This window comes from Uloborus diversus, chromosome 8 (genome assembly GCF_026930045.1).
Source record: "Uloborus diversus isolate 005 chromosome 8, Udiv.v.3.1, whole genome shotgun sequence".
Classification (NCBI taxonomy): Eukaryota; Metazoa; Arthropoda; class Arachnida; order Araneae; family Uloboridae; genus Uloborus; species Uloborus diversus.
Window position 1 is genome coordinate 157,632,340 of NC_072738.1, and position 25,966 is coordinate 157,658,305.

Sequence of the window (25,966 nt, forward strand, 5' to 3'; positions counted from 1 at the left end):
TTATTCTCTATAATCTAGTTTTATAGACTTTAATCATGAAAGAAAACCCAATGATCAAATATCACTTTGAAAATGTAACGGAAAAAATATTTCCACAATCCAATTGTATATGTTAATTAAGTAATATAAAGTGCTTTAAAGCAAAACACAGACTTAACATTTATTTCATATAAATCCTTTGGAAGCTGATCGTTTTCAATCGAGAACTTTAGCTTATTCCTGAGGAATAATTCAATCTAATAAAATAAATGTCAGGCGAAAAAGTTTTGTAAGCCAATTTTTTTTTTAAAAAAAGGAAAAAAAAAAGTTCAAAATTGTGTGCATTGACTCTATGAAAATTAATCATTGGAAAAACTAGGATGCTTGTTTTTTACTAAAGATCTTCTTCTTAAGAGTTCCTTTTTTAGAAGACTCACTGGAACCATTTTCTTGATTTTTCTTCTTTTCTTTTTTTACTTTAACTTTTTTCTTTTTCCCACTTTTCTCTTTGATTTCGGCTGTAATTGGTAAGTCACCTGTTAGGAAAGTAATGTATCACCTGATAAAGGCAAACTAAACCCAACAACCAAAGAAAACCAAAAGCAAAACCAGCAAAAGTAAACAAAATTAGTAAATGGTTATAATGTTAAGTATTAAAATGAGTTAGTGCAAAGAAATGTTAAGTTCTGAAAATAACTAAATAAGCATGAATAAAAAATAAAAATTAAAACACTAAACAAATCTAAAATAAAAAATGATCCAAAAGTTATCCCATATTGACACTAGAGTTTGTTAAAAGAAAAATGGTGCATGAGAATAATGAAAGCATACATTTGCACATTTTCACACACACACACAACCATATACAGTGGCTCCCAAAAGTCTTCGTACACCTACAACTTTCAACGAAATAGGCTCCAAATCATTGGTTAGAATTAATATTTCGGAATAGGTATTTAATTATAAGATCTATGATCAATTTTTAACAAAACTGCGTGAAAAGTTTTTAAAAAATATTAAAACTTAATTTTTTTGAAATCAAAAACTGAAAAGTGCCGGAAATTTTATCTCACAAAAGTCTTCGTACACTTTATAAGATGTCTATATATTATTGAATAATCTAACTTTTGATTAAGTTATTAATGAGTAGAATATCATACAGTATTCATAACACCTTTTAAACGTCTGGGAATAGATTTCATTCTTTTTCTTTCTTTTTTTAGCGTAATTTCTGTGTAAGTGTTCTACCACACTTCGAGTATTACTATTTCTAGCTCTATTTTCGTTTTAAAGCCCTATTTTCGTAATCTAGCCTCCAGATATCTCTAAATACGTTACATTAAGTTACAATCTGGAGATTGAGGGGGTATTTTCTAAACTTTAGGACAATTTTTGAGGCACTAGACGCAAACGTTGAAAACCGTGTGCTTCCTATCGTTATCTTGATAAAAAACAAAGTTGTTTCCAGTAACTAATATTTTGGCTAAGAATTCAAAATTGGTTTTTAAAATATTTAAAGGAACAGCGTGATTCATTATTTCATCAAAAAATTACAAGCTACCCAGTCCTGATGCTGATATGCACCCTCACACTAAAACACCTTCACCGTCCTGATTAACTGATCCAACTAAGTTCTTAAGATTAAGTTAATAATTTTTTCTTCTACTTACAGTTATACAACAATTTAACCAAAAATGTTGAATTAATTTTTATCTGTAAGTAAGACATGATTCTAAACTGTTTTTAGCATATTTATCATTGATTTTGGGACGAAAAGCGTAAGCTTTCTGTTTTTCGCACTACCACGAAAATTTTTGCAGGAAGAGGTCCTATTTAATCCAGCTAATCAAAGAACTTGGCGAACAATTTTAGATGAAAATTAAATGTAAAATGTTTCATTTAACTCTGCAGAAACTTTTACAGTACTCAAATGTGTATTTTACATAATTTTTTTAACTTTAAATCTACGATCACGTTTTGTCAACTTTGCCGGTTGACCTTTTCTTACCTTGTTTTCGGTCCGATTTCTTTCTTTAAAGCATTTTATCAAGCACTTTACTATACAAACAGATAATTTAACTAATTTAGAGACATTTCAAACCAATTTACCACTTCTGTGGGATAAAAATTAAAATTTTGAATGGCGTTTGCGGTTTTTTGCGAATACCAGCCATTTGGCAGTAATAAGCAGTATATTAAGGAATATGAAAACAAAAAATTAAAGCAAAATGATTGATAAGGGTCAACACAATGCAAAAATATTAATAAAACGGCATATGATAATTTTAATCATGAATTTATTCGAAAATACTTGAGTGTACGATGACTTTTGTGGCGTGTTATTTCTCTGTCTCTTCGTTTTCTGACCAATTACAAAAAGAAGATCCGTCAATATTTTGTAAAAACCTATGAGTTATATTTAGAATGACATAGGAATGATGTGAAAAAATATTGGACTTAATATTCGAATTCAGTTTTGAGTTATTTTGGTTTTACTAAAAAATTTCAAAGTGTACGAACACTTTTGGGAGCCACTGTATATATATTTACATTCAATAACATAAAAACAAGTTCAATATAATAATATTACAAATTCTGTAAATAGTAACTATTTTTATGATTAATTTGTTATAATCTAGCTAAATTTGATGTTTATTAAATTATCTTTCAAAAATGTAATGTTCTTATAATGAATATACAGCCCCCGTACATTCGGCTGAAGTATACGGCTCCCCTCATATCTGAATGATAAAATTTGTGAATGGAAAGAAATAAAATAATGGTCTACGATTTTCTGGAATCTTTTGGAATACTGTGGAAACTTTTCGCTATTTATAAATAACTGCGCCGCATATTAAAAAGTCAGTCTCGATTGAGAAGTTGTACTGAGAGTGTATTAGCTCTGTTTATTGCGAGGCATTTCGCTGTGTTGTTTTTCGTATTTGAATGTAAATACGTGTGTAACCGTATAGTTTACGGTGTTGAGTGATATTTACTTAATTGCTGATGATTAATTTAGCAGTCGTTAACAATCTTTCCTGTACGTAGTGTAAATGAATCTCCTATGTTTTTCTCAAGAACTGTGTCGTCCTTTCAAGAAAGTTCTAGCTGCACCGGATCCGTAACAATAATTATGATGCCAGTAAAATTTAAAAGAGGTATTGAGCTAGGCTTACAGCACTTTTTACTAAGATGATACTTTCAAACTAACTACAGTCAAAACTCGTTAAACCGACAACCTAAGTGACGGACAGAAAGCTGGCAGAAGTTGAGGGTGGAGGTTTGATGAGTTTTCCCTAATCCTGTACAAATGCATGTTTTCATGAAAATATATTTGTTCCAAATGAACTTTGGAAAAAAAAGAAAAAAAAACAGCAATTGGTTTATCTGTCACCGACGGTTTGTTCTTTGGCTACTTTTTCCCACTAGAAGTTGAAAAATTATTAGCTACAAATTGATGACTTGCGGACTTACTTTATTCTGAAACACCCAAATTAGATTTTTTTTTTGTGCCTGTTTCAGATTGCTTGCGACATTTTTGTAGAACGAAGCAAGGGGGCCCATATTGGGGGGCAAGGGGGGGCTCAAGCCCCTCCTTTGGAATTAGAACTTCCTTGCGTTTAATACTTTTTTTCTTCACAAAAATGTAAAAACATTTCTTCTCCAGTCATTAATGACTAAGTTATTAAAACTGTCAAACTTTAATGACTCTAATCTGTCCTGAAATTAGTTTCCACGGGGAAAATATTTGAGCTCCCCCTTGCAACTTTGCATATGGGCGCCCATGGAACGAAGCAAGAGCAGACGATGCTGCAGAATTATGATATGAACTGTCGTTCGTAGAAGCCTGCACACGATGTCGATTACAGGTTAAGCCTCCAACCCTCCTTTCCCCTCTACCAGAACACTAAAACGGTAAAGAATGAATTCTTTCATAGCTGATTCCTAGTGAAATGTCAAATTGAAAAGGTTGAAAGGGGTGGGAGGGCTGATAAGATCAAGTTAAAAAATTCATGGAAGTGTTGGAAACATGGGGACTTTGTGCTGCAGGGGTTGGATTAAACAGAATAAGAGATAAGAAAGCTGGACATTTTTACCTTGTGTACCTAGTGGCTAATATAAGTGGATTTAAATGGGACTTAGTGGCAGGCAGGGTTGGCCGGATTGGACCCAATGGGTTTTTTTTGAAAAAACCCATTTAAAAAAACCCCATTATTTAACCCACTTTTGGGTTTTTTAAAATTTTCTGAGAAGTTTTTTAAAAAAATTAATTAATTTAAATACTTTCACAATTTAAACTTTTTATTTGTTCTTACCACAGACAATGGACATAAAAAATGAATTTTGAGCTTGAATAGTATTTCTTAACTCTTAACGGCATTAAAAAATAATTCAAAGATTTTAAACAAATATGTTTAACTTTTTTTCTTTAACTGGTCAATAAATAACTCAAATTATTTTGACTCAGTCCTGTCACGTCTGATTTTCTCAATATTTGTACATAGTACAGAGGAAACTAACTACTCTAGCTAAAAGGCTTTCATGTGAATTATTTTCTGCAAACCAACACGTCACAAATCTCGAATAAACAAGGTATATTTTTTAGAAATTAACAGGTTTTTCAAACGGTCGACAGAAAACAGAACAGGTACAGTATTTTCATTATCTTACGAAAAAGTTTAATATTTCTTACTCAGTACACAGAAATAGAAAAACATGCAACATAAAGTTCAAAGAAATATCTTGATTAAGCTGGAATTCAGTAAAAAAGGGATTTAAACTGCTTGAGGTTCTACAGTAGTTTTACATGACAAAATGAAATACAATAAAGTAAAATGCAAAAGAAAAGAAAAATGTAATTAAAAACGAACAATAGATTTTATCACTCGAGAAGTCTGTTGATAATCATGGAAACTAAAAAACCTGAAACTTCACCATTCTTGGGTTTCATCCTCTTTTTTACTTTTCTTCAGAAAACGCTGGATTTTCCAGCTTTTTTTTACCCCAAAACAATTTTTGTGCTTTGTCCATAAACTTACGCTACAGTATGCTCAAGCACCCCACATTTTCCATAAAAAAAGACAAAAAAACCCCACATTTCTTTTAAAAAACCCAGCTTTAGTTGGGTTTTTTTGGGTTTTATTTAAAAAATCCCAAAAAACCCTGGGTCCATGGGCTTTTTTAAAAAAACCCGGGTTTTTGCCAACCCTGGTGGCAGGCGCATGTAACATTTCATGATTTCCTTTTGTGAATTTGTCATGGGAATTCACTCTTCTAAATGGCTTATCTCCAAGTTTGAATTGTTTGGTATGGTCTTTCAAGATGGCTGTTTAAACAGTAATACAGTGAAACCTGTGTAAGTTGACTACTTGCGGTGCAGTACTTTGGTGGTCAACTTAGGTGGTCAACTTATAAAGGGGGTAATAATTTTTTTTTGTAATTCTTGCACCATGTATTCATTTCTTGACTAATTGACACCTATTCTTTCAGTTCAACTCACTTTCATTGTTTAGCATTACTTTGAAACAATAATTTAAGATATTATTCAAATATTTTTAGAGATTATTTTCCCAGAATGACGTATAATGTGTCATGCAAATTTAAAATTTCAGTAAATTGATCAAAAAAAAGTATTATTTATGAAAAGTTACTCATTTTATATTAATAATTCCTAAAAATTTATAGCTAATCAAAAATTACAAATTTTTCGCTTAACAACAGAAGAAAAACAAGTTTGGGGAAAAAAAGGGCTCTTAGTAGCTTTCCCAAGTGGTTAAACTCAAAAAGAGATTTAGTTATGCTGCTGTTTCATTTAGTTGGTAAAATGCTGATCTGGCATCAAAAATATTCTTGGAAAGCTATAAAAAAAATTAATTTGCTAAATAAAATTTAAAAAAATAAACCAAGTGGTCAACTTACAAAGGGTTTTTTACAATACTCCAAACCAAACTTGGTGTTCATTAGTGGTCAAGATAGACAGGTGGTCAAGATAGAGAGGTGGTCAAGTTACACAGGTTTTCCTTCATTATATAAAATAGGATTAATTCCATTCCTGACAAAAGCGGTCAATATAGACAGGTGGTCAACTTACAAAGGTGGTCAACTTTACAGGTTTTACTGTATTATCATATCGAGTATGCATTCCTGTGTAAAAGTAGCTGCTGGCGGACAGCAGTGTGGCAGTTTAAAGAGGGAATTTGTAATGCATTCCTATACAGAACGTTTTTTCCACCGCCTCTTTTGGCCAACTAAGAGGGTGGCTTTTTGTCCAAGAGAAATTTAACGAAGTTTGATTATTTTTTTCTGAACAGAAGTTCTACTCATTAGAATTAAAAGAAGACTTTTCAAGCTTGATCTTTTTTGGTGACTAAATTTATTAAGACGAACTAAACATTTGTATCAAAAATTTAATACTTAAATTAGTTTCAAAATTTTCATCTGCCTGCGGGCATACAGGTGGAGGGAGGGGGATTTCATCAATCATAAGAAAAACAATAAGCATCAATTAGCCATATGAAAGCCAAAAATTGCAAAAGCCAATCATAGTTCCTTTGCAATCAAGTTTTTTTTTTTTTTTTTTTGAAAATGTTAGCATGTACAAAATATATTTAAATAGAAATAATGAAATTAATGTATAATATTATTTCTCTATAAGCACCAAAATGCAAAAAATGCGTCAATAATGTGTTCAACCTAATACAAAGAATCTGCCTTAAATGTATGGCAACTTTTAACTCTTTTGAAATATATCTACAAATAAAAATGAAAGTACTCAACTACTGAAGAACAGAAAAAATAAACATTTAGCCTAAACTTACTGTTCAGACATAAATTTGAATTAATTAAAAGCCTAAAAAACAATAGATCAACAATGAACTAATTAAATGAAAATAATAATAATAAAAATAATACGAATCAAAATTCATATCAAATAATGATCATTAGAGGATGAGAATTGGACTAAAATTAGTATTTTTTCTCTCAAAAGGATAAAATAGTAAAAAAAAAATGTAAAAGAAAAAATTTCACACACAAACATTCATGCTTTTTTGACAGCAATAGTTAATTAACCACAGAATATAAAATGATTAGAGATTAATTAGTAAAAATTGCAAGCTATATAATTTAAAATCAATACCATTTTTAATTTCAAGCTGTACTTGCACACTAACATCTTCTTCAATTTCTCTGTACATGAAATATATAAAAATAAAAATTGAAATAAAAAAATATCAAACAAATATTCTCAACAAATTAATTTTAACAGCACTAAACATTTTGAATCTCTTTAAAATTATCTTTAAAAAGAACAACTATGTTATTGAACTTTTTTTAAAATAAATATTTAGGAAGCATGTATTTACGTAAGCAAAATATATGTACATAAGTATATGTAAAAGGTAATGTAAGCATAAAAAAAAATTAAAAATATAATACATATCAGAAAATATGTTCATTTAAACTTACATTTTATACCACACACTAAACAAGCACAATAATTTTGTAACCAGGCATTCTAGTTATCCTATTTGCATAGTATTATTTAAAAAAATTTTAAATTACTTCTTGAAAAAATACATAGGAAATATTTTTATTGAAAAATAATCTAGTAAATTATCAACCAAACCTTCTTCTATCCATTTCTATACTATCAATAATTGAGTTTCGCTGATCTACGATATCAATAAGCTCCATTGTTAATTCTTCTTCTCTTAGTCGATCTTCCGCAGTTTTCTCAGAATCTGAAACACATAGATGTAACATTAAATAACCAACTGTAAAATTCCAATAGCTGAACTTCAGCAAAAATATTTCATCTAACTAGTCTTACAAGTTAAAGGGTTTAATGATTTTGGTTTTAAAAAGACCTAAATAATCTGTAAAATATGGTTGAAGAATAAAAATGTAAAAAAAAAATATGTATATACAGTCGGACCTCCATATATCGAAGTAGCAAATTGCCGGAAAAAAATTCGATAAATGGGAATTTCGATATATAGAAACAATCTTACTTTATCGTACAAATCTCCTAAAATACTAAAATTAAAGCTAAGAGCAGACAAGCATGCAGCTTAAAAGATAAAAACAGCGGATTAGCCAAATACCAATGACAAAGTTATAAACCAATCAGGAACCAATAGGAATACTTGGCTTTTGTCGGATGTCTTTTCATCCATAAGCTCTTTATTTTTTGCATTGAAAAAGGCGTTCCCTGTAACGCCGAAACACGTGTCTGCTGTAATTTGCAAATTTGTGCTTCTACTAACGTTGCTTGTCTGACATTACTAACATTAGTCTTTCCTCCATTAAATCAATAATTACAGTCGGACCTCCATATATCGAAATAGCAAATTGCCGGAAAAAAATTCGATAAATGGGAATTTCGATATATAGAAACAATCTTACTTTATCATACAAATCTCCTAAAATACTAAAATTAAAGCTCATTTTCGTGTATGAAGCCCAATCTTTAATTTATATGAGCATCGAATTAAATAAAAGTTGATAATTAAAAAATTTACAAAAATTACATTTTTGCGCAATCATACATCTTCATTCGTCGGCAATTAACTTCATCTGCAACATTAGGGGAGTTTCATTTTGACAATATAATCGAGAGAAAAGTAAAAAATCAATCCCTACTTAACTTGAATGATTTTTACTGAAGCTAAAAAGACTAGGAATGACAATCAACAGACAAAAGGGATAACTTGAAATTGATTTTACAATGTTACTGGTTACAACTTAGATTTGAAATAAACTTAAGGGAATTTAAGAACTCCAGAACGGAAGAACGACCTATCTAGGGGTGTGAACCTTCAACCCCAGATTCCTTCTAAATATCGTAACAACCTTTAGTGAACGTAATATTCTCCCCTAACCTTCATTTTTTGTGAGACAAACAGTCTGAAGTAGAATAAAAATCTACGAATGTCACGAAAAAAATTTCGAAATAGAGATTGTTTCGATGTATAGAAACAATTTTTCTTTGTAATAAACATAGAAATTTGCTGGGATTTCGATATATAGAGAATATCGATATGTGGAAGTTCGATATATGAAGGTTCGACTGTACATGAAAAGTTATGCAACATTTAAAAAGGCTTTAATTTTTTTCTTAAATACAGTTCCGTTTTTAAAAATATACGTTGCTTATAAGAACAAAAGCTCTTATGAGAATTTTTCTGCATCAATTTCCAATATGTAATTTTTCTCTTCTTTAAATAGCACATACACTTAACCTGTAACAGGGGAGGTGAAAAAGTAGGACATAACAGAGGACGTGAGGACTCAGCTTTCTTTCAAATTTTTCAAATATCGTGTAATTAAGATACATTCCTGTAATTTCCCCTAAATGTTCTTTGCACTTATATTAGCACCGATTTTTTTTTCTTTTTTAAATTTTAAATAGAAATATATCTTTTTTGAAGAAATTTAACAACAGCCTTAAGATTTTGAGAAAAATCATATGCTGCAGTAAATAATTTACTACTTGTAATACAAATGAATCTATTATCAATTAATGATTTTGTGTTAGTTGCTTAATATATGCAGAACATTTTAGTACCAGAAAATTGATTATATCATGTTAGGGGAAAATTTTGACATCCCTTTTACTATTAGTATTTTGCGCCGTATTTCCAGGAATAATTCAGCCTTCATTGTCCCTAGAACATCATTTCGTAACTTTTGTGAAGATTTCAAGCAACTCTCAACTTCATCTAGAATATTTTGCATCTCTTACACATAACGCGATAAAATAAATGAACCTATATCCGCGGTTGTAACATTAAGAGCCATGTCTACTACTGCCAAAAATTGTAACACTGAAGGGGGACTCACAGACCGCTTCTAAAGAATGCAATGAAATTTAAACCAGATGCACTTGCCAGAAGATACTGATAAGCAAGGGAGGTGTTCAAGGTCACAAAACAAATTCAACAACTCTATTTCAAATTAATGTAAAGAAGTTCTTCTGCCCTGATATAGAAGTTTGGTAAGAATTCATTTGGAGTATGCTGTTCAGTTTTGGTCTCTTTTCTTGAAAAAGATATTAATGTATTGGAAAGGGTTCAAAGGCTGGCTACAAGGCTAAGAAATGGACTTTCCCACTTAGATTATGATTCCAGGCTTAGAAGGCTAAAAATGTACAGTCTTGAGCAAAGAAGAGACCGAGGGGACATGATTCAGCTGTTTAAATTTATTAAAACAAAAGATGTTATGGTTCTAAAGTTTAGCACTGAAAACAGGACAAGGGGTCATTGTTTTAAGCTATATAAATCTCAGGCTAACATGGATATTAGGAAAAATTATTATTATATCAGGGTAGTGGAACCTTGGAACAGCTTACCGGAAGAGGTGGTAATGAGCAAGGGAGTAGATAGTTTTAAGAGGGACATTGATCTTCACTGGGGATAGTAAATTGACAAGGACCAGTCTAGCTGGGCCCAGAGCCTGTTGCTGGTCGTCACTTTTGTATTTTTATTTCTATAAAACAAAAAGCTATTGGGGGAAAAACAATTCAATCGGACTGAAAATGAAATAGGGGTGGTGGGATGAACTTTTGAGCGGTCTGTGAGACCGCATGTCCCCTGTTACGGGCATAGGCGGATTTACGGGGGTGCCAGGGGATGCACCGCACCCCCAAAATTTTTGGTTGGGTTTTTAAATAATAATAGTAATTTAGTATATTTCACCCAGAAACGCAGTTGGGGAAAAGAAATTCATAGCTGCTATACTAGTAAATTTACTTGAATCCAGTGTATCACCACACTTCGCTAGTGGAAGGAAAACATAACTGTGCTTTCATATGAAGAATTAAAGTAATTTTATCCATTTGCAAAAAAAAAAAACCCTAATAAATAATTTCATGCAAATACAGAAATTTCTCAAACAATTTATTCTTCAGTGCTGTGTTATTGTATAGAATAATTGCCTGTTCTGTAATTGGGTATTAATTCGTATATCAATACCAATTCTTCTATTTTGAAACAACTATGGCTAATAAAGTCCAAAAAAAAAACATGACTGTTGCAACAAACTTTATCAATGAAATCTACTCCGAAATCAACTAAAAACCAACATTTTTAAGGTAAATTTTCAAAAATTTTTGAAGGAGGACTCCCGGACATTTTGCTGCAGTCAGGACCTGATTAAGACATCGAGGGGCCCTAGGCCAAATACATTTTGGGGTTCCCCTGTATTTAAACTTCATAACTTTAGCTATTTGCTGAAACAATTTTAGATATAGACTGAAGTAATCATAGCCATTTGAATTAGAATTTTATATTGAAGTAATTATAGCCTAGGACACAGCCTAGTTGGCCTATTCAGTAATCAGGCCCTGCCTGCCATGCTGCATCCAGGGGGAGGGGGCACAAGACTGGTGACCCTCCCCACAAAATGCTGAGTTGATGTTTTTAAAAAAATATTCTTTATTATTGAATGGAAGAAAAGATCTCATTTTGGGAAAACGCAGTTGCTTTAAGAAGAAAAAAAAGAATGTTGGAAAAAATCTTTAAACGAATTGTATGCCCTTCCCCCCCCCCTCCTCGCACAATCCTCTTTCTTTCATATCTCCTCACTTTTTTTTTTTTCTTTTTTTAATTTCGTTTTCATTTTTCCTAATAGTCTTCAAAATTTTTCTTCTCCGAAGCCTCTCTCCAGCCAAAGTTATTAGAGAGCATCTCAAATTTCGTTTATTGGGCTTCACTTTCGCAAAATTTCCAAGAAAGATCCTCTAATCACATAAAAACATTGAAAATCATTTAAAATTGCCTTTTTGGAGCTTCAGTTTTGAAAAACAGCAGTGTCCCTAACGTTACCAAATATGGTCTTACACTCATGTGTTTAAGACTGTAATTTTGGAAAATATTCGAACAACGGCCTCCGACCCCCTTTCTATAATATTATCAAAAGATTGTTAATATTTTGGTTTTGAAAATTACTATTTCGTAATATTTAGTGGGAGAACCCTTTTTTTTAATACCATGGAGTATTACATAAGAACTTCATTATTATGACTTCAATTTCGAAAATTTTCCATGGGAGAGCTCCAGAACACACAGTCCGGTAACAGCGTCAAAACTTGTCCACCATAGCGTTTTGGAACTTCAATTATGAAAAATTAAAGAGGTAGTTTGGGGGGGGGGACGTATTTCTAACTGTTTTTCAAAAAATCGATTGAAGACAGTCCATAAGTATCATTCTTAACCCAAACTATAAATATGGACTATAATCACATTTATAAGACTTAAATTTCTAAAAATATCTTTGGAGCCCCACGTACCTTTCTTGCCCCTAAAATATCACCAAGAACTGTAAAACTGCGTTTTCAAAACTACTATTGCAATTTTTTCCGGGGCGTGAATGCCCTTCCAAACTAGAAGTTGGATTTACCCATTGTTTCTAACAACATCGACTTTCGTTGAAGACTTTCTGCAGTTTGAAATGTTAAGAATTGACAATCCCCTAATATTACTAAATATGGTTTACATCGCGTTTTTTAGACTTAAAAGTGCGCCCCGCCCTAAAATAAGTTTCTGATTTCACCACTGCCTTGTTATTCCGGGAATACCCCCCCTCCAGATCCCCGTTATTGTTGCACCCCCAAAACTTTCGGCCTAAATCCGCCTATGGTTACGGGTTAAACACACTGTAAACCTACATTTCTCAAATTGTCCATAATTTTTGAAATTTTGATTGAAAAAAATTTTATAAGCAACTACTGATTAAATCAAGTTACAGTCAAGGCACATAGTAGGCAGGTAATATTATTGACGCTGCTATAATAGAGCTGCTTATTGGTCTTGAATAAACTTATTCTGCTAACTAATATAGTTTTTATACCTAATAAAGAGCTTATAATTTATCAACAGATTTTATATGTAATAATAAATTCAGATAATACCATCCTTACAGTTAGATCTAATAATAGTCTTACCCTAATTTTGAAGGCTAATAATGAACTCCTATCAATAGTATTAAAATCCCAATATTTTCACTAGTCTGTAACTAATCCATTACAAAAATCTAATAATCCAATAAAAAAAACTTTTTGTACAAAAATATGAATGTCATTCATTTCTGATCGTGAATATGTTTATTCATTTCATTTCCCTACTTTTCAAATAAATAAATAAATAAATAAATAAATAAAATAAACGTTTATTTTCAAAAAATAAATTTGGTAAAATATTTTAAATTAAACCATATTATTCAAACAGATTACTAAGTAAAAGCTGATGCTATAATAACCTGGTTTCTCCATTAAAATCCTCAGTTGTTTGTCAATCTCATATTGTTGCTCTTCAAGACGCTGAGATCGTTTTCTAAAAATAAATAAACAAAATGCTTGTAGAGTAATATTGCATATCTAACACTGAGTGAAATTATGAAAAATTGAAACAATTTTCAAAAAAGACGCTTTTAATTAATGAAATTGAATATAATAATCTCAACTGAATCAATTTTGAAGTTGTCGAGAATCTGTGTGCCAATTACAAAAATTAATGTCCTCATTAAAAACCAATACAGTACATGGTATTCCTGTTCTTCAATAACTTGCAACTAATAACACATTTCATTTCTAATCTACACATGCTCATGCTACTAAAGTAAAAATTAAAAAATTCTTTCGCAATCTATTTCTATGGGAATAGCTGTTATTTTTCAAGGCCAAGGTCATTTCTACAGTAGGTAGAACTAGGTCGTGGGAAAGCATTCTTGAAGGTGGCAAAAAGTCAAAAACCAAAATTACAAGGAAATTTATAAAAACAAAATGCTTATTCTTAGGAGCTTCAATTATACAAAAATAAACATATTATGGATGAAAAAGTGGAACACATTTTGATAATTATTATAACTTTATAAATCATAACAATAATTTACATGAAGTGTTGGGGGGATTAGTAGTCTCTTTCAGGGATAGATCCTTGTCCTTTGGGGGGGGGGGGAATTGAGGGGGTTTAACACTGCTTTTAACGAAGATAGCTACCCTTGTAATAGCAGTTAGCAGCATCAGTGGTGAAAAAAATCTATCGTTGTTAGTTTGAGTTATTTTATTTAATTCAAGTACATGTTCCAAAATTTTTATTACATTCAATTTGATGCACATTTTACATAATAAAGGATTTAATTTCTTTCTGTGATTCAGGTGAAAAAATTCAGTTATTTGTAAAAGCAACACTTTTTCTCACTATACCAGTGGTCTTAAACATTAAATAATTGTTATAATCATAACTGATTGCATGCAAAAAAATCATAAACATTACTCAAACATAAATAGATGCCCAGAGAGCAAATACTCTCATTATGAGGTGCTAACGGTTCCGCAAATAGGCGTCCCCCATTTAAACCATTTTTTGAAATCGTCATAGCCAGTTCTAGTGTATGTGTGAGAGCATACCAATGCAAAAAACCCATGAAATATAATTCAAACTATTAGTTTATTGTGTTCCATGGTAGGCTTATTTTTAATGCATTATGTGTTTCTTTGAAGTAATGCTGCAAATAAAGAATTCATATGGAATTGAAAAGACAGAGACAAAGTATTACCCTTCAGTTAAAATTAATTAAAGTAAAATGGTTTTAATATAGTAACCACTCGTTATATCACCCTTTTCGGGGGACAAAGATAAAGCGGGATATAACCGAGGTCATTAAAAATAGTTATTTATCCAACATACAAGTAAATTAGCATTCGTTCTTTTTGACATGAGTTTCAAAAGATTTCGATGTAGTTCATGAATGTACTATCTCACGTATTAAAATTTAAACAAGATTGAAATTTAAATAAACGTCAACATCAGAAAGGTGCAAGCATCAAATGCCGAATGAAGATGATCTTTCTTAGTTACCTCAAGATAAGAATGAACATTCCAATACCCTATTACTCCCCAGTAGGCTTTGAATTTGCTGTAGAAATGATGTGAGAAGTAAAAGTAACCATATTGTTTCCAGAAAACTCTTTCGGCCGTCCAAACCATTCTTCCTTTCTTTGATGCAAATACAGTCTTGTACAACCAAGCACAAATCTTTTCTGTACTAAAAACTAGTCAGAGAAGGGTGTATCTTTTCTTCTACTCGCGGGCAGGCCAGTATGACATCTACCTGCTATCTCTCACTCATTGTAAAGGCCTTAATATCAATGCAAAAGAAAATATCAAGTAGTTTCCAAACGATCTTAACCTGAAATATTCTGTGGGTATGTACATTTGGATGACAGAAATGGCCGCTGCTTTTCCAGCGAATTCAGAAGAATAAAAGCATCTTCCTTTTGTTCATTGACAAAATAAAAAAGAAAGATACTTGTTCTGAGTAATACCATATATTTTCATACATAGTTTCAAGCTTAATACTCCGCGTACGGCTCTCGTGGTTTGAGCAGGGGATCAGTTTCGTCCCCGACTATGGGTCACTTGAAAATCGCGGGCTACGAATTTTCCCCCCTTATTTTAATACCGATCTCGCTATTTCCCCGGGTAAGTTAAAAACGCCATTTGATGTTTATTTTTGCTACTAGATGGCATTGAAGGGTTCAGAAATTTCTATTCCCCTGCATGATTTCATTTTTATTTTTCTGTGTATTTGTAAGTTCGTCTTACATAGCCTTGCTTTATTTATTTATTTTTTTTTTCACTTTTTTTTTGTGCATTCTAAACAAAGGTAAACTCATATTTTTCTCTCAATTTTTCTGTTTTATTACAAAATTTCTGTATTATTTTACGTGATAAATGGTTAAAAATTATAGTTACCTGAAAATAAAAATATCGCATTATTTTATAAACTTGTAAAACCTGTCCGCTGAAATAGCGGGCGCCGTATTATGTATTGTTTGTAAATGCAAAAGCTAATAAAATTCTTGTATTATTTTAAAAGAACTGATAAAGATGTAAATTGCAATATATGTAAGAAAATATGAAAAATATCGACCCCCCGTACTTCAGGACTGGAAAGTATAAAAACTGAGCTGCATGTCGAGGATTAAAGCAAGATTTTTTATATTTTTTTAATACTTTAATATTTTGGGACACAGAAAAAAAGAGCAACACATCCTAATGAGTGATATACCGAAAGGCTAATGTACCTCAATTCCCAATCCGTAAAACTTTTCCGGACACTTGAAAAATAAATAAATTGTTAATCTAAACGAAAAACAGCAAAATACCATAAAATTTTAATTAGAAGGATTTCATTATTATTAATTACTGCACTTGAGTTAATGTGTAAAAAAATCACAATTTTAAAGCAGGGCAGCATTATTCACTCAAGAAAAATAGTTAAAAATGTGACTTACATATACATTAATTCCGCTTGCCTCCTGAAAAGAGCGTTCTTTTGATTAACTAACTCAAACAGCTGCATTATGTATTCTTCTTCCTCAACAGATGGTTCTTCATCTGGAATATGAAAACTCGATACATTAATGTTAAAAGATGGATTTCATGTTCTAAACAATATGTGCTTTCTGTACATTCAAGTTAAAGTTGCGGTATGGATGACAACACATCATTGCTAAAAAATATGTATGATTTAAATTGAAACATAAATGGTATCTATATATATATATATAAAGGTGATAGTGTTTCTTTGTTTCTTTGTTTGTACCCGATGGCCAGAAGACCCCATAGCACCTACAACAGTGAAACTTCACACAAAATTCGAACGTAACCCGGGGGTCTGCACCTCGAAGTCCAAATTCTAAATTTCTAATTAGTTTTTTCATAATTAACTAATTAAACTGAAATTTCACGTTTTTTGCCTAATTAGGCAGTAAAAAATCCCTCCAATCCCTAACATTATATATCGTTGGAAAGGGTTTTCCTTCCCAAACAAGATGATGTTTGTTCCATTTTTCTCAATTAATTAGAACAGGAGATATAAGCGGTTCTAACTGAGTCAATTTTCAAGGCTACTCTTTCGAGAAATTGCTGTAACACTAGGTCCACTTTCCAGACAATTTTTCAATTACTTTCATTTTAAACATTTTGGAGGAAGTTGCCTTTGTTGCTTATGATATTTTATTGTTATTACTTCATTTTAAATTCATTGTGCATATGTTAGTTGATTTTCTTTTTAATTAGAAAGTCCTTAAAGAAAAATGATCATTTCACATCAGGGGGGGGGGGGGCTCCGTTTTTTTTTAATTCAACAGATTTTCTTTAAATTATTAGCACAGGCATCGCTGTGCAGGTACTGCTAGTTTCTTATAACACAAATACAATTCAAATACAAAAGTGACAACCAGCAACAGGCTCTGGACCCAGCTAGGCTCTGATCCCAATCAATTTTTCAATCTTCAATGAAGATCAAGAGCCCTCTTAAAACTATTCACCCCATTGCAAGCAACAGTTGCTTCTGGTAAACATTGATGCCTTGAAGCAGCATTTTTTTTCAAACTGTATACAGACCTGGAGCCTGAGCTTTCATTCAATCTCGCCTTCAAAACCAACACCTTGACTTCTGATTGATTGATTCATTTGAAGTTTTATTTATTTACTTACTTTTTGCAGGCATTGATTGAAATTATAAAATAAGGGATCTTTGGATATACCAAAAATAATACTTTTAAACTTTTGTTAAAATTATAAGAATAATTATTATTATTATTCTGCATAAATAATTTTACCGTTAGAGACTTTTTGGGCCCCTTTTAAATGAAAGATCAGAGTCCAGGCACCTGCAATAGTTGGTCCTTTTACAGACCAGAGACCACACCAATTACAACTCCTCTATATGTGTACTATATTTTCTTTATGATTTTGGAAGACTAAATTTTTATGTAAATTACTTTAGTGCATGTTTCTACATAAATTCAGTGCACAATTTAATTTTTTGCATGATTAAAAAAAATGATATCATATTAAATTTGAAGGGTTCAGCCGGCGGTATGCGCCCTACACGCCACAGATTGAGTGTTGTTGGTGTAGGACTTCTTGAGCTTTTAATCTGACTGTGATTATCATTATAGTGTGATTATCTACCTACATCAATCTTTTGATGAAATAGATCTGGTGTTTCCATTTATGTTTAGGGAAAAGTGAAAAACGCTAGGGTTAAAGGAAACATACATTCATTCACTAATAAACAGCTATAAAAACAAATTTTTCATATCTAGTTATTCTTAGATTGTAGTCTTCGACACCAAAACACAAAATTTTATGTCTCAATTCATCCAAAAGAAAGGAAAATATTTAAAGTTGAAGTATTGAAAATGTGATCTTTTTTACCGCAAGTGATAGTATATCAAGGAGTGGTCTTTTCGTGTTTTAAAAAGTGTTCTATAAGAAGGGACATGTGTTAGTGTTCAAATAATGCTCTCAAATGTGTTTCTAAAAGTGTTCTAAAATGTACTTTGAAAACATAAAATAAAAATACAAAATACAGATATAAAGGTAAAATGAATTTCTATTTAAAAATAAATTTTACCTTTATCTCTATCTCGAATTAGAAGCTCTATTTCTCGACCTTGTCTTTCGTACTCTCTCTGTTTTTCTTCTATTTCTTTCATTTCTTGCATAATTTCTTTGAGAGGAATTTTCTTCATCTTAAAGGGAAAAATGGGTTTAATTCATTTTAAAATACATACTGTACAGAGTTTAATTAAAAACTGAAAAACTATCACTGGTGAACAGACCAATGGCGGATTTAATCTGTTTTGAAACCATAGGAGCTTTAATGTCCACTTTGGCGCAAGTAAATAACACAAATACAAATGTAACAACCAGTAACAGGCTCTGGGCCCAGCGAGGCTGGTCCTAGTCACTTTATTAGTCCCTAATGAAGATCAATAGCCCTCTTACAGCTATCCACCACTTGCTCATTACCGCTTCTTCCGGTAAGCAGTTCCAAGTGTCCACAATCCTACCAAAGTACAGTTGGCTCTCCGTTTAACGACTTTCTCTATTTAACGACGGTTTTTCACGGTCCCAGATGGTCTACTGTAGTGTTAAAAGCATTCTATTTAAGGACTTTTTCTACTTAAGGACGATTTTTTGAAGGTCCCTTGAAAATCGTTAAACAGAGAGCCAACTGTTGTAGTTTTCTCTAATTTCTAGGTAGCCTGAGATATGAATAGCTTAAAATAAGGACCCCTCGTCTTGCTTTCTGTGCAAAAATTTAACCCATTAATATGTTTCATTTTGATAAATTTAAACAATTGGATCATGTCCCTTCTGACTCTCCTCTGCCATACATATTATGCCTTTTAAGTCTGGTATCAAATAATCTAAATCTGAAAGTCCCTTTACTAATCTAATAAAGTTTTTAATAGAAAATACATTTAACTCCTACAGTCAAAGTAACAACACTAATATTTGACATGCATCTCTACCATATGTGCATAAATTTGAATTATGTAGAATAAAACATGTTATTTTCTGTTCTAAGTGAAATAAAATTATCTATGCTGAAAACCTTCCAATGATTATCTACTTTGGCCTTATTTTGAAGTTTAATGAATAAAATTGGATGAATAATTAGAAAACAAATTTAAAGTATATAAAGTATAAGAAAACTTTTGCAACTAAAAAAAACGTAGTGCTTTCACAATTTGGTTACATGAATAATGCTGAAGTACTAAAGATCGTAAAGACCCTCTAATCTGACTGTCTCATAATCTGATGTTATGTCTAATCTAACATGGGTCATATACAGTCGGACCTTCATACATCGAAGTAGCATCCCTTGATGAGAAAAACTTTTTTATTGTAGCTACTCTGGAAACATTAAACTTAAATCTTATTTCTTATACAAAACTCTGCTACTGATTTATTTGAGAATTACATTAGATGAAAATTAAGTAGTTAAAATAATTAATAAGAAAAATGTATTGTTTATTACTCAGTAATCAAGACATAGGTTACAATCACCATAGTTTCATTCTATTAAAAAAAAAATGAAAGGCTTGTTAAATAGCCAGTTTTATGAAAAATTCGCCAAAAATTTTTTGCATTCATAGAATCCACTAAAAACTTCATCAGAAACATTTTTTGCTAACTGAAATCTAGGACTTAATGTTTGAAATCACCTCTGGCATTTCATTTTCCAATGGCTTGGGAATTTTTAGATTTTTACTAAAGCTTAGAAGATTTGGAAATGAAGAACTATCAGCAAAAAAAAAGGGAAAAGCTATTACAATTGGTTTAACAAAATGAGTCGCAATATAAAATTGAAAACAACTGGGTTGTTTGTTCTAAAATTAATTTCTGCACCCCTTAACTTCAACTGACTGACTTGTGGAGTTGGTAGTGACAATCACTGAGCTTTCTTTTTCTCTTGACTTTTTGTGAAGCATACCATCTAAAGTCAAACAAAATGTCCCACTAAGTCATAAAATGATTTCGAAAAAGAAATTTTTACGACGAAAAACCAAGTTTTTCTATGTAATAAATATAGAGAATGACTAAACGTTTGATAAATAGAAAATTTCGGCATGTGGAAGCATGGGCGCCTAATATGCAAAATTTTAAGGGTGTCTCAGATATTTTTACCATGGTCTAGCAGGATATTTTCCCCATAGAAACTGATTTCAGTACAGATTAGAATTATTAAAATTTGACATTTTTAATAACATACTCATTAATAGCTGGAGAAGAAAAGTTTTTACATTTTTGCAAAGAAAAAGTACTAAAAGCAAAGAAATTCTAACTTCTAAGGGGGGAGGGGCTCGAGTCCCCACTTTTCCCCCATATGTGAAAATTCGAATGGAGGTTTGACTGTACATTTTTCTGACTTAATAGAATGTCATTTTGGCCAAAAAAAAAAAAAAAAAAAACTGGTGGGGGAAAAAAAAAATTCGGTTCACTGCTGTCAACATTGAGGATAAAATTGTTACAAACAATCTCATTAGTAAAAAATTTTATTTGCTGAAACTGAATATTAGCCCAGTGGCTAACATAGCATTAATGACATATGGGGCAGTAATTTGTGGTAACCCTCCCCTCCCCCCCGGGAAAATTTTCAAATTTGTAGTCTTAAAAACTTGCAATTTCATTTTAGGTGTCACCCTCCCCCCAGATGTGCGCCACCCGGAGTGAACCCTCCCCCCCCACCCCTGCAGCGACACGACTGTATTAACCATTTATCAATCTCTTTTCTACATCTTTTTTACATTATCCTAGCCTTAAAAATACATAACCTAGTCGTTGTAACAATTAGGTTGCATTTTTAATGGAATTTTACTCAAAACTTTTTACTCCTTAACATAAATAAGTAAAATATAATCAAAAAGAGAAACAAAAATTAAAATTGCTGTACACAATGTGTTGGGAGTATACTTTGTGGTACTTCAATCACATTGCTGTTTGCCCTTTTTTTTGGTAATACAATGGTAATATAATTGTCCATGATAAAAAATAGGAAAAGGCCTATTGAAAGGTTTCTAGTGTAGTTATATAATACAATTAAATATAACCAACATTTTAAAAATGAGCATGAAGCATTGTAAAAGCACTTATTTTTGCAAGCTGTAAGTTTGTGAAAATTAAGTTATCCATGATTTCGAGAGCAAAAGATTTCATGAATTTCATATAAACAGGACTGAAAGTTGATAGCCTAATTTGAAATATGTCGTGAGGCTTAAATTTTAGCGATTACAACAGGCTCGAGAAAATTAAAGCCTCACTAAAATTTAAGCCTCACGACATATTTCAAATTAGGCTATCAACTTTCAGTCCTGTTTATATGAAATTCACGAAATCTTTTGCTCTCGAAATCACGGATAACTTAATTTTCAAACTTAAAGCTTGCAAAAATAAGTGCTTTTACAGTAATCAGAGCAAAAACTAGTAAATGATACAGAAACAATAATGTAATATGGTCTTACATCTTTTCTAGCTGGTATAGGTACTGGTGGTGCAGGTCTTTTTTTCTTTTTATTTTGTTTTGAAGGGTCTTTTTCAGAAGCAGAATCAAGAGCTGATGATTTCAACTTCAAATTATCAAGTTCTTTCGCTTTTTTAGCGCCAGCAGTAAGATCTGTTTGGGAGCTTTGTTTACTATTGGGAGTGCTAGGGGGAGGGGGAGGAGCAGGTTTGCTCTTCCTGATTTTAGGAGAGGGTGTCTGTAGATTTTTCTTGCTAATAGAAGGAGATGACTTTAAAGAATTAAGAGACGTATCAGCTTCCGAATCCACAGACTCGTTAGGGAAAATATCGCTTAATTTTGGAGGTCTGGGAGCTTGTCTTTTCCTTGCAGTGCCACTCAGAGAACCAGTTGGAGAAGATATGTTCGAAAATGAATTACTATGAAAAGGTGAAACATCTGCTGATGCTGGCAATCTACCTGAAAAATCAGCAGACTTTGCAGATGTAAGTTCTTCTTCATCCTCATCGGAAGCAAAAGGATTTTTTGAATCATCGTAATCAACATCAGCAGTTTTTGATGTGCTTGTTTCATTGTCCTCATCTTCGTCACCGAATGGATTAAGGTCATCAGGATATTCTTCTTCATTATCCTGTTCATCACCATCATCATCACTACCAAATGGATTTAAATCGTCAGGATAGTCTTCTTTATTTTCCTCGGATTGTTTAATGGGAGATCTAGTTTTAACATCAATTTTAGGCCCTTGAGCTATTTTTATGGCTTTATTTCCAGAAATTTCTTTTCCCAAGCTACTTTTTATTTCTTTTGTTTTAAAATCATGTAGTGATGTTTTAGAATTTGATTCTAAAGCTGAATTTGTAGTTTTGGACTTCTTTTCAAGACTGAGCCTAGCTTTTGGAACAGGAGTGAAACTGGCTTTTAGATCATGAGAACAATTTGAGTCACTCTTTTTAATATCATCATGAGATATATCACTATCAATATTAATTTCAGGCAAACCATCCATAGAAACAGCATTAGCTTTTAATTCTACAGAAGACTGAGTCCTAAGAAAGTGCTTTGGCCTAGTAGAATCCCCAGAAACATCCTCTGCGTTGATGTGGTCATGTTTGGATCCTAAGGATCTCCTCCGAGGAACTATTCCACTATTTTCAGACTGTGCTTGGTCAGATAGATTAGTTTCTGAATTACTAACAATTGACTTAGAAGGGTGGTCTTTAGATGTCAAGCTTTGATAGCTGCCAGGCCTTGGTAAACTTGAGTAAGTAGATCGTATTTGTGGTATTTGAACATTTTTGAAATCCATTGAAGAATTAAGAGGAGGTGCAGAAAAGCTAGGAGAATCTTTTTTATTGGACAATTGACTAGTTAGTTTTAAAGGCTGAATATTTGTCTGAAATATATCTCTTGGAGATTTTAAAGGGCTCTTATATTCAGTTGTAGATGATAAAGGCCTTGCCAATATTCTACTTCTATCTAAATTTGTAGATTTCATTTCAACGGGGGGTGTTATGGCATTTCTTACTAAGCTCGAATCTACAACAGATTTAGTTTCTTGTGCTTTTCCTTCATTGATTAAAATCGTTGAAGGCAATCGACTTTCAGTAGCTTGCTGTGCTAGTCTATTGGATGAATTTTCTGTATCAGGGGTTTTGCTAATTACATTTTTAACACCTGGCATATCACAATTTGGTGTAGTTTTAAAATTGGTGTCAGATGGAAATACTGAAAATCTTTGCATGGGTGTAGGAGACACATTTGGAACAGATGAATTATCTTCATTAGAGCCTGCTAATGCTGATAATTTTCGAGTACTTGTCTCAGACGTAAAGGATGGTTGAAACAAAGATGAGGTCTTTGGAACTTGATTGGATTCAAATGCAGAAATTTTGGCTTTAACTAAATGAAAATAAAAAGGTAGATATTAATATTAAACTGTAGAACATAATTAATACAAATGAAAAAATAACTACATTTACACTGTTAGAAAAAAATGTAAGACTATTTTTTGGGTTTATGTAAATAACAGCAGATTTAAATAAAGTACATGAATGGGAAACATCTGACCCGCTGGGAGTCAGGCTGTGGTGGGGGAAGCTGGATCAAATAAGCAAAAGAAGAGTATTCACCAATTATTGTTGATATCATTTACTATTGAAGTATCTGAATACAATTGGGACTAATGAACTATTGTTACAATGTTTACTATATTCCTGTTTCAACTGATTTTAAAAACACCATTACTTTCCATAGAATCAGGTAGTAGAAACATTGGAAAAAAATAAAGAAAAAAAGGGTAAAAGTTACAGAAGAGTTAAGAAGTTTCAAGACAAGTGTACTACATTTTTTTCAAGGAAAAAATTTCATAGGGCAGCACTTGGAGCAGATCTTTTTGGGCATAATCTAACCTTGAGTATGGTGGTATCCTCCACAAAGCCAAAGCTCAGACAGTGGCGGATACAAGAGGAGGGTCATGAAAATGCTAAATGCTTTATTGGCTGATTTGGTGCATTTTATTGCTCCCTAAGCAGTTTCCAAAATGTTTCGTTTCCAAAAAAGTAGGTTCATTCATGGGGAGGGGTTCATTCTTCTACGTGACCCCCTAAAATGGTAGTCTGTATCTGCACCTGAGCTCAGCACAAGTCGGTTTGAAAAGCATTGCTAAAAAAGGACAAATTCCTTTTGAAAAAAGGTTTGTCTGGTCAAACCATTATAAGCAGACGGACAATGTCAAACAACATATTAAAGATACAGTAAACTTCCGATTATCCGAGAGCGGTTTATCCGCGGTGCGGTTTATTTGCGGTCATTCACTTTCGAAAAAAAAAATTAACGATGTTATTTCACTTAATGTAGATAAATGCACACATTTTAACTCAACGAGAGCAAAATTTATGATTAGACCTTCTTATTGCTTTTTCCTTCTTCGCCCTTCTAATGACATTAAATCTTTTAAGGTCACCAAAGCCTGACTAGTTGATACCTGATTTTAAAAACAATACTTAATGCTTTACATCTTCACTACTTACTGATTACTGCCTACTTTACTTTCTGACTATTAGATCTACATTACGTACTGATTTTTATATCGTCTTACTTAGTGTGAAAAAGAGTGACCGAATGAGTCTTGAAAAAGTTTCTTTCCACTTTTCTTTTGCATGTTTGGGGCGACCTAGATCTTAAATAATAAGCAATAATAAGCAATCTTTATCTAGTTTTCAATACATTGTATCGATTTAACTATAGTTTAAATATATGCAAATGTTAGCGATTTTTTATGCTCTGTTTGCATACACTAGTATTGTTTTTCAGGGATAGAAGTGACCGACTTGTCACATATAGGACATTTTCCGCAAAAAATATAGGACAAATATAGGACACATTATATGAATAATTTTGCTATGAAAAAAGAAATAATACATATCATATATTATTTATTTATTCTTATGAATGATTTTAATTAAAAAAAAACCCTCAAATAAAATTATTCCTTACATCTGAAATGACTTTCCTGTAGTTGAAAGAATAATTTTTGAAAAAAAAAAAACAGTGTACTTTATAGACGAAATTATTAAACAAAATTTGAACGAAGAAAATTTTTATGTTTTCTTCCTCACTCATGACCCAAGTACTAATTCCACTGTTCTTTGATTTTATATCTAAACTGAACCCTTTAACAGTTGTATTAAGAACAAACAGAGCTTGAGAAGGATCCTCTTGACGTTTTTCAGAGTCTTCTTTATGCTTGAATGTTTTAGCACGCTGCCTCAATTGCGAAAATCCACTATTGCTTATGGGCACTGAACAGTTGCAAAAACGGCAAAAAGCGGTAAAATCATCTTTTCCTTTAGTGCACCATGCACCAAAATTTGTAGAATTAATGCCCTCCTGGTTCAACAACAACAACAAAAAACGGGAATATAGGAAATATAAGACATTTTTCAAAAATATAGAAAATATAGGACGATTTTGATGCTTTTCTTGAAAATATAGGAAATATAGGATATATAGGACTATTTCGATCCCTGGTTTTTTCTTAATTTGCAAATTATCAGCGAATTTGCTTACTCGCGGTTACTGTGCCATCCCATTACACGGACAATCAGGACTTTACTATAATTTGAAAAGTCAAGCATAGAGGACTCGAGCATTGGACAAA

The 25,966-nt window shown here is 31.9% G+C and overlaps 1 protein-coding gene across 1 annotated transcript in view; it reads right to left on the minus strand.

The window, feature by feature from the left end:
- Positions 1-290: 290 nt before the first annotated feature.
- The window catches only part of LOC129228701 (MICAL-like protein 1), a 36,717-nt gene continuing 11,041 nt past the window's right edge, over positions 291-25,966 (minus strand). The window contains exons 4-10 of the mRNA XM_054863385.1: positions 21,806-23,706; positions 18,409-18,526; positions 16,277-16,379; positions 13,237-13,310; positions 7,607-7,721; positions 7,118-7,167; positions 291-515 (exon numbers count right to left, since the gene is read on the minus strand). Of these exons, the coding sequence (XP_054719360.1) occupies positions 355-515; positions 7,118-7,167; positions 7,607-7,721; positions 13,237-13,310; positions 16,277-16,379; positions 18,409-18,526; positions 21,806-23,706 (2,522 nt within the window). The 3' untranslated portion in view covers positions 291-354. The remainder of the gene's footprint in view (positions 516-7,117; positions 7,168-7,606; positions 7,722-13,236; positions 13,311-16,276; positions 16,380-18,408; positions 18,527-21,805; positions 23,707-25,966) is intronic.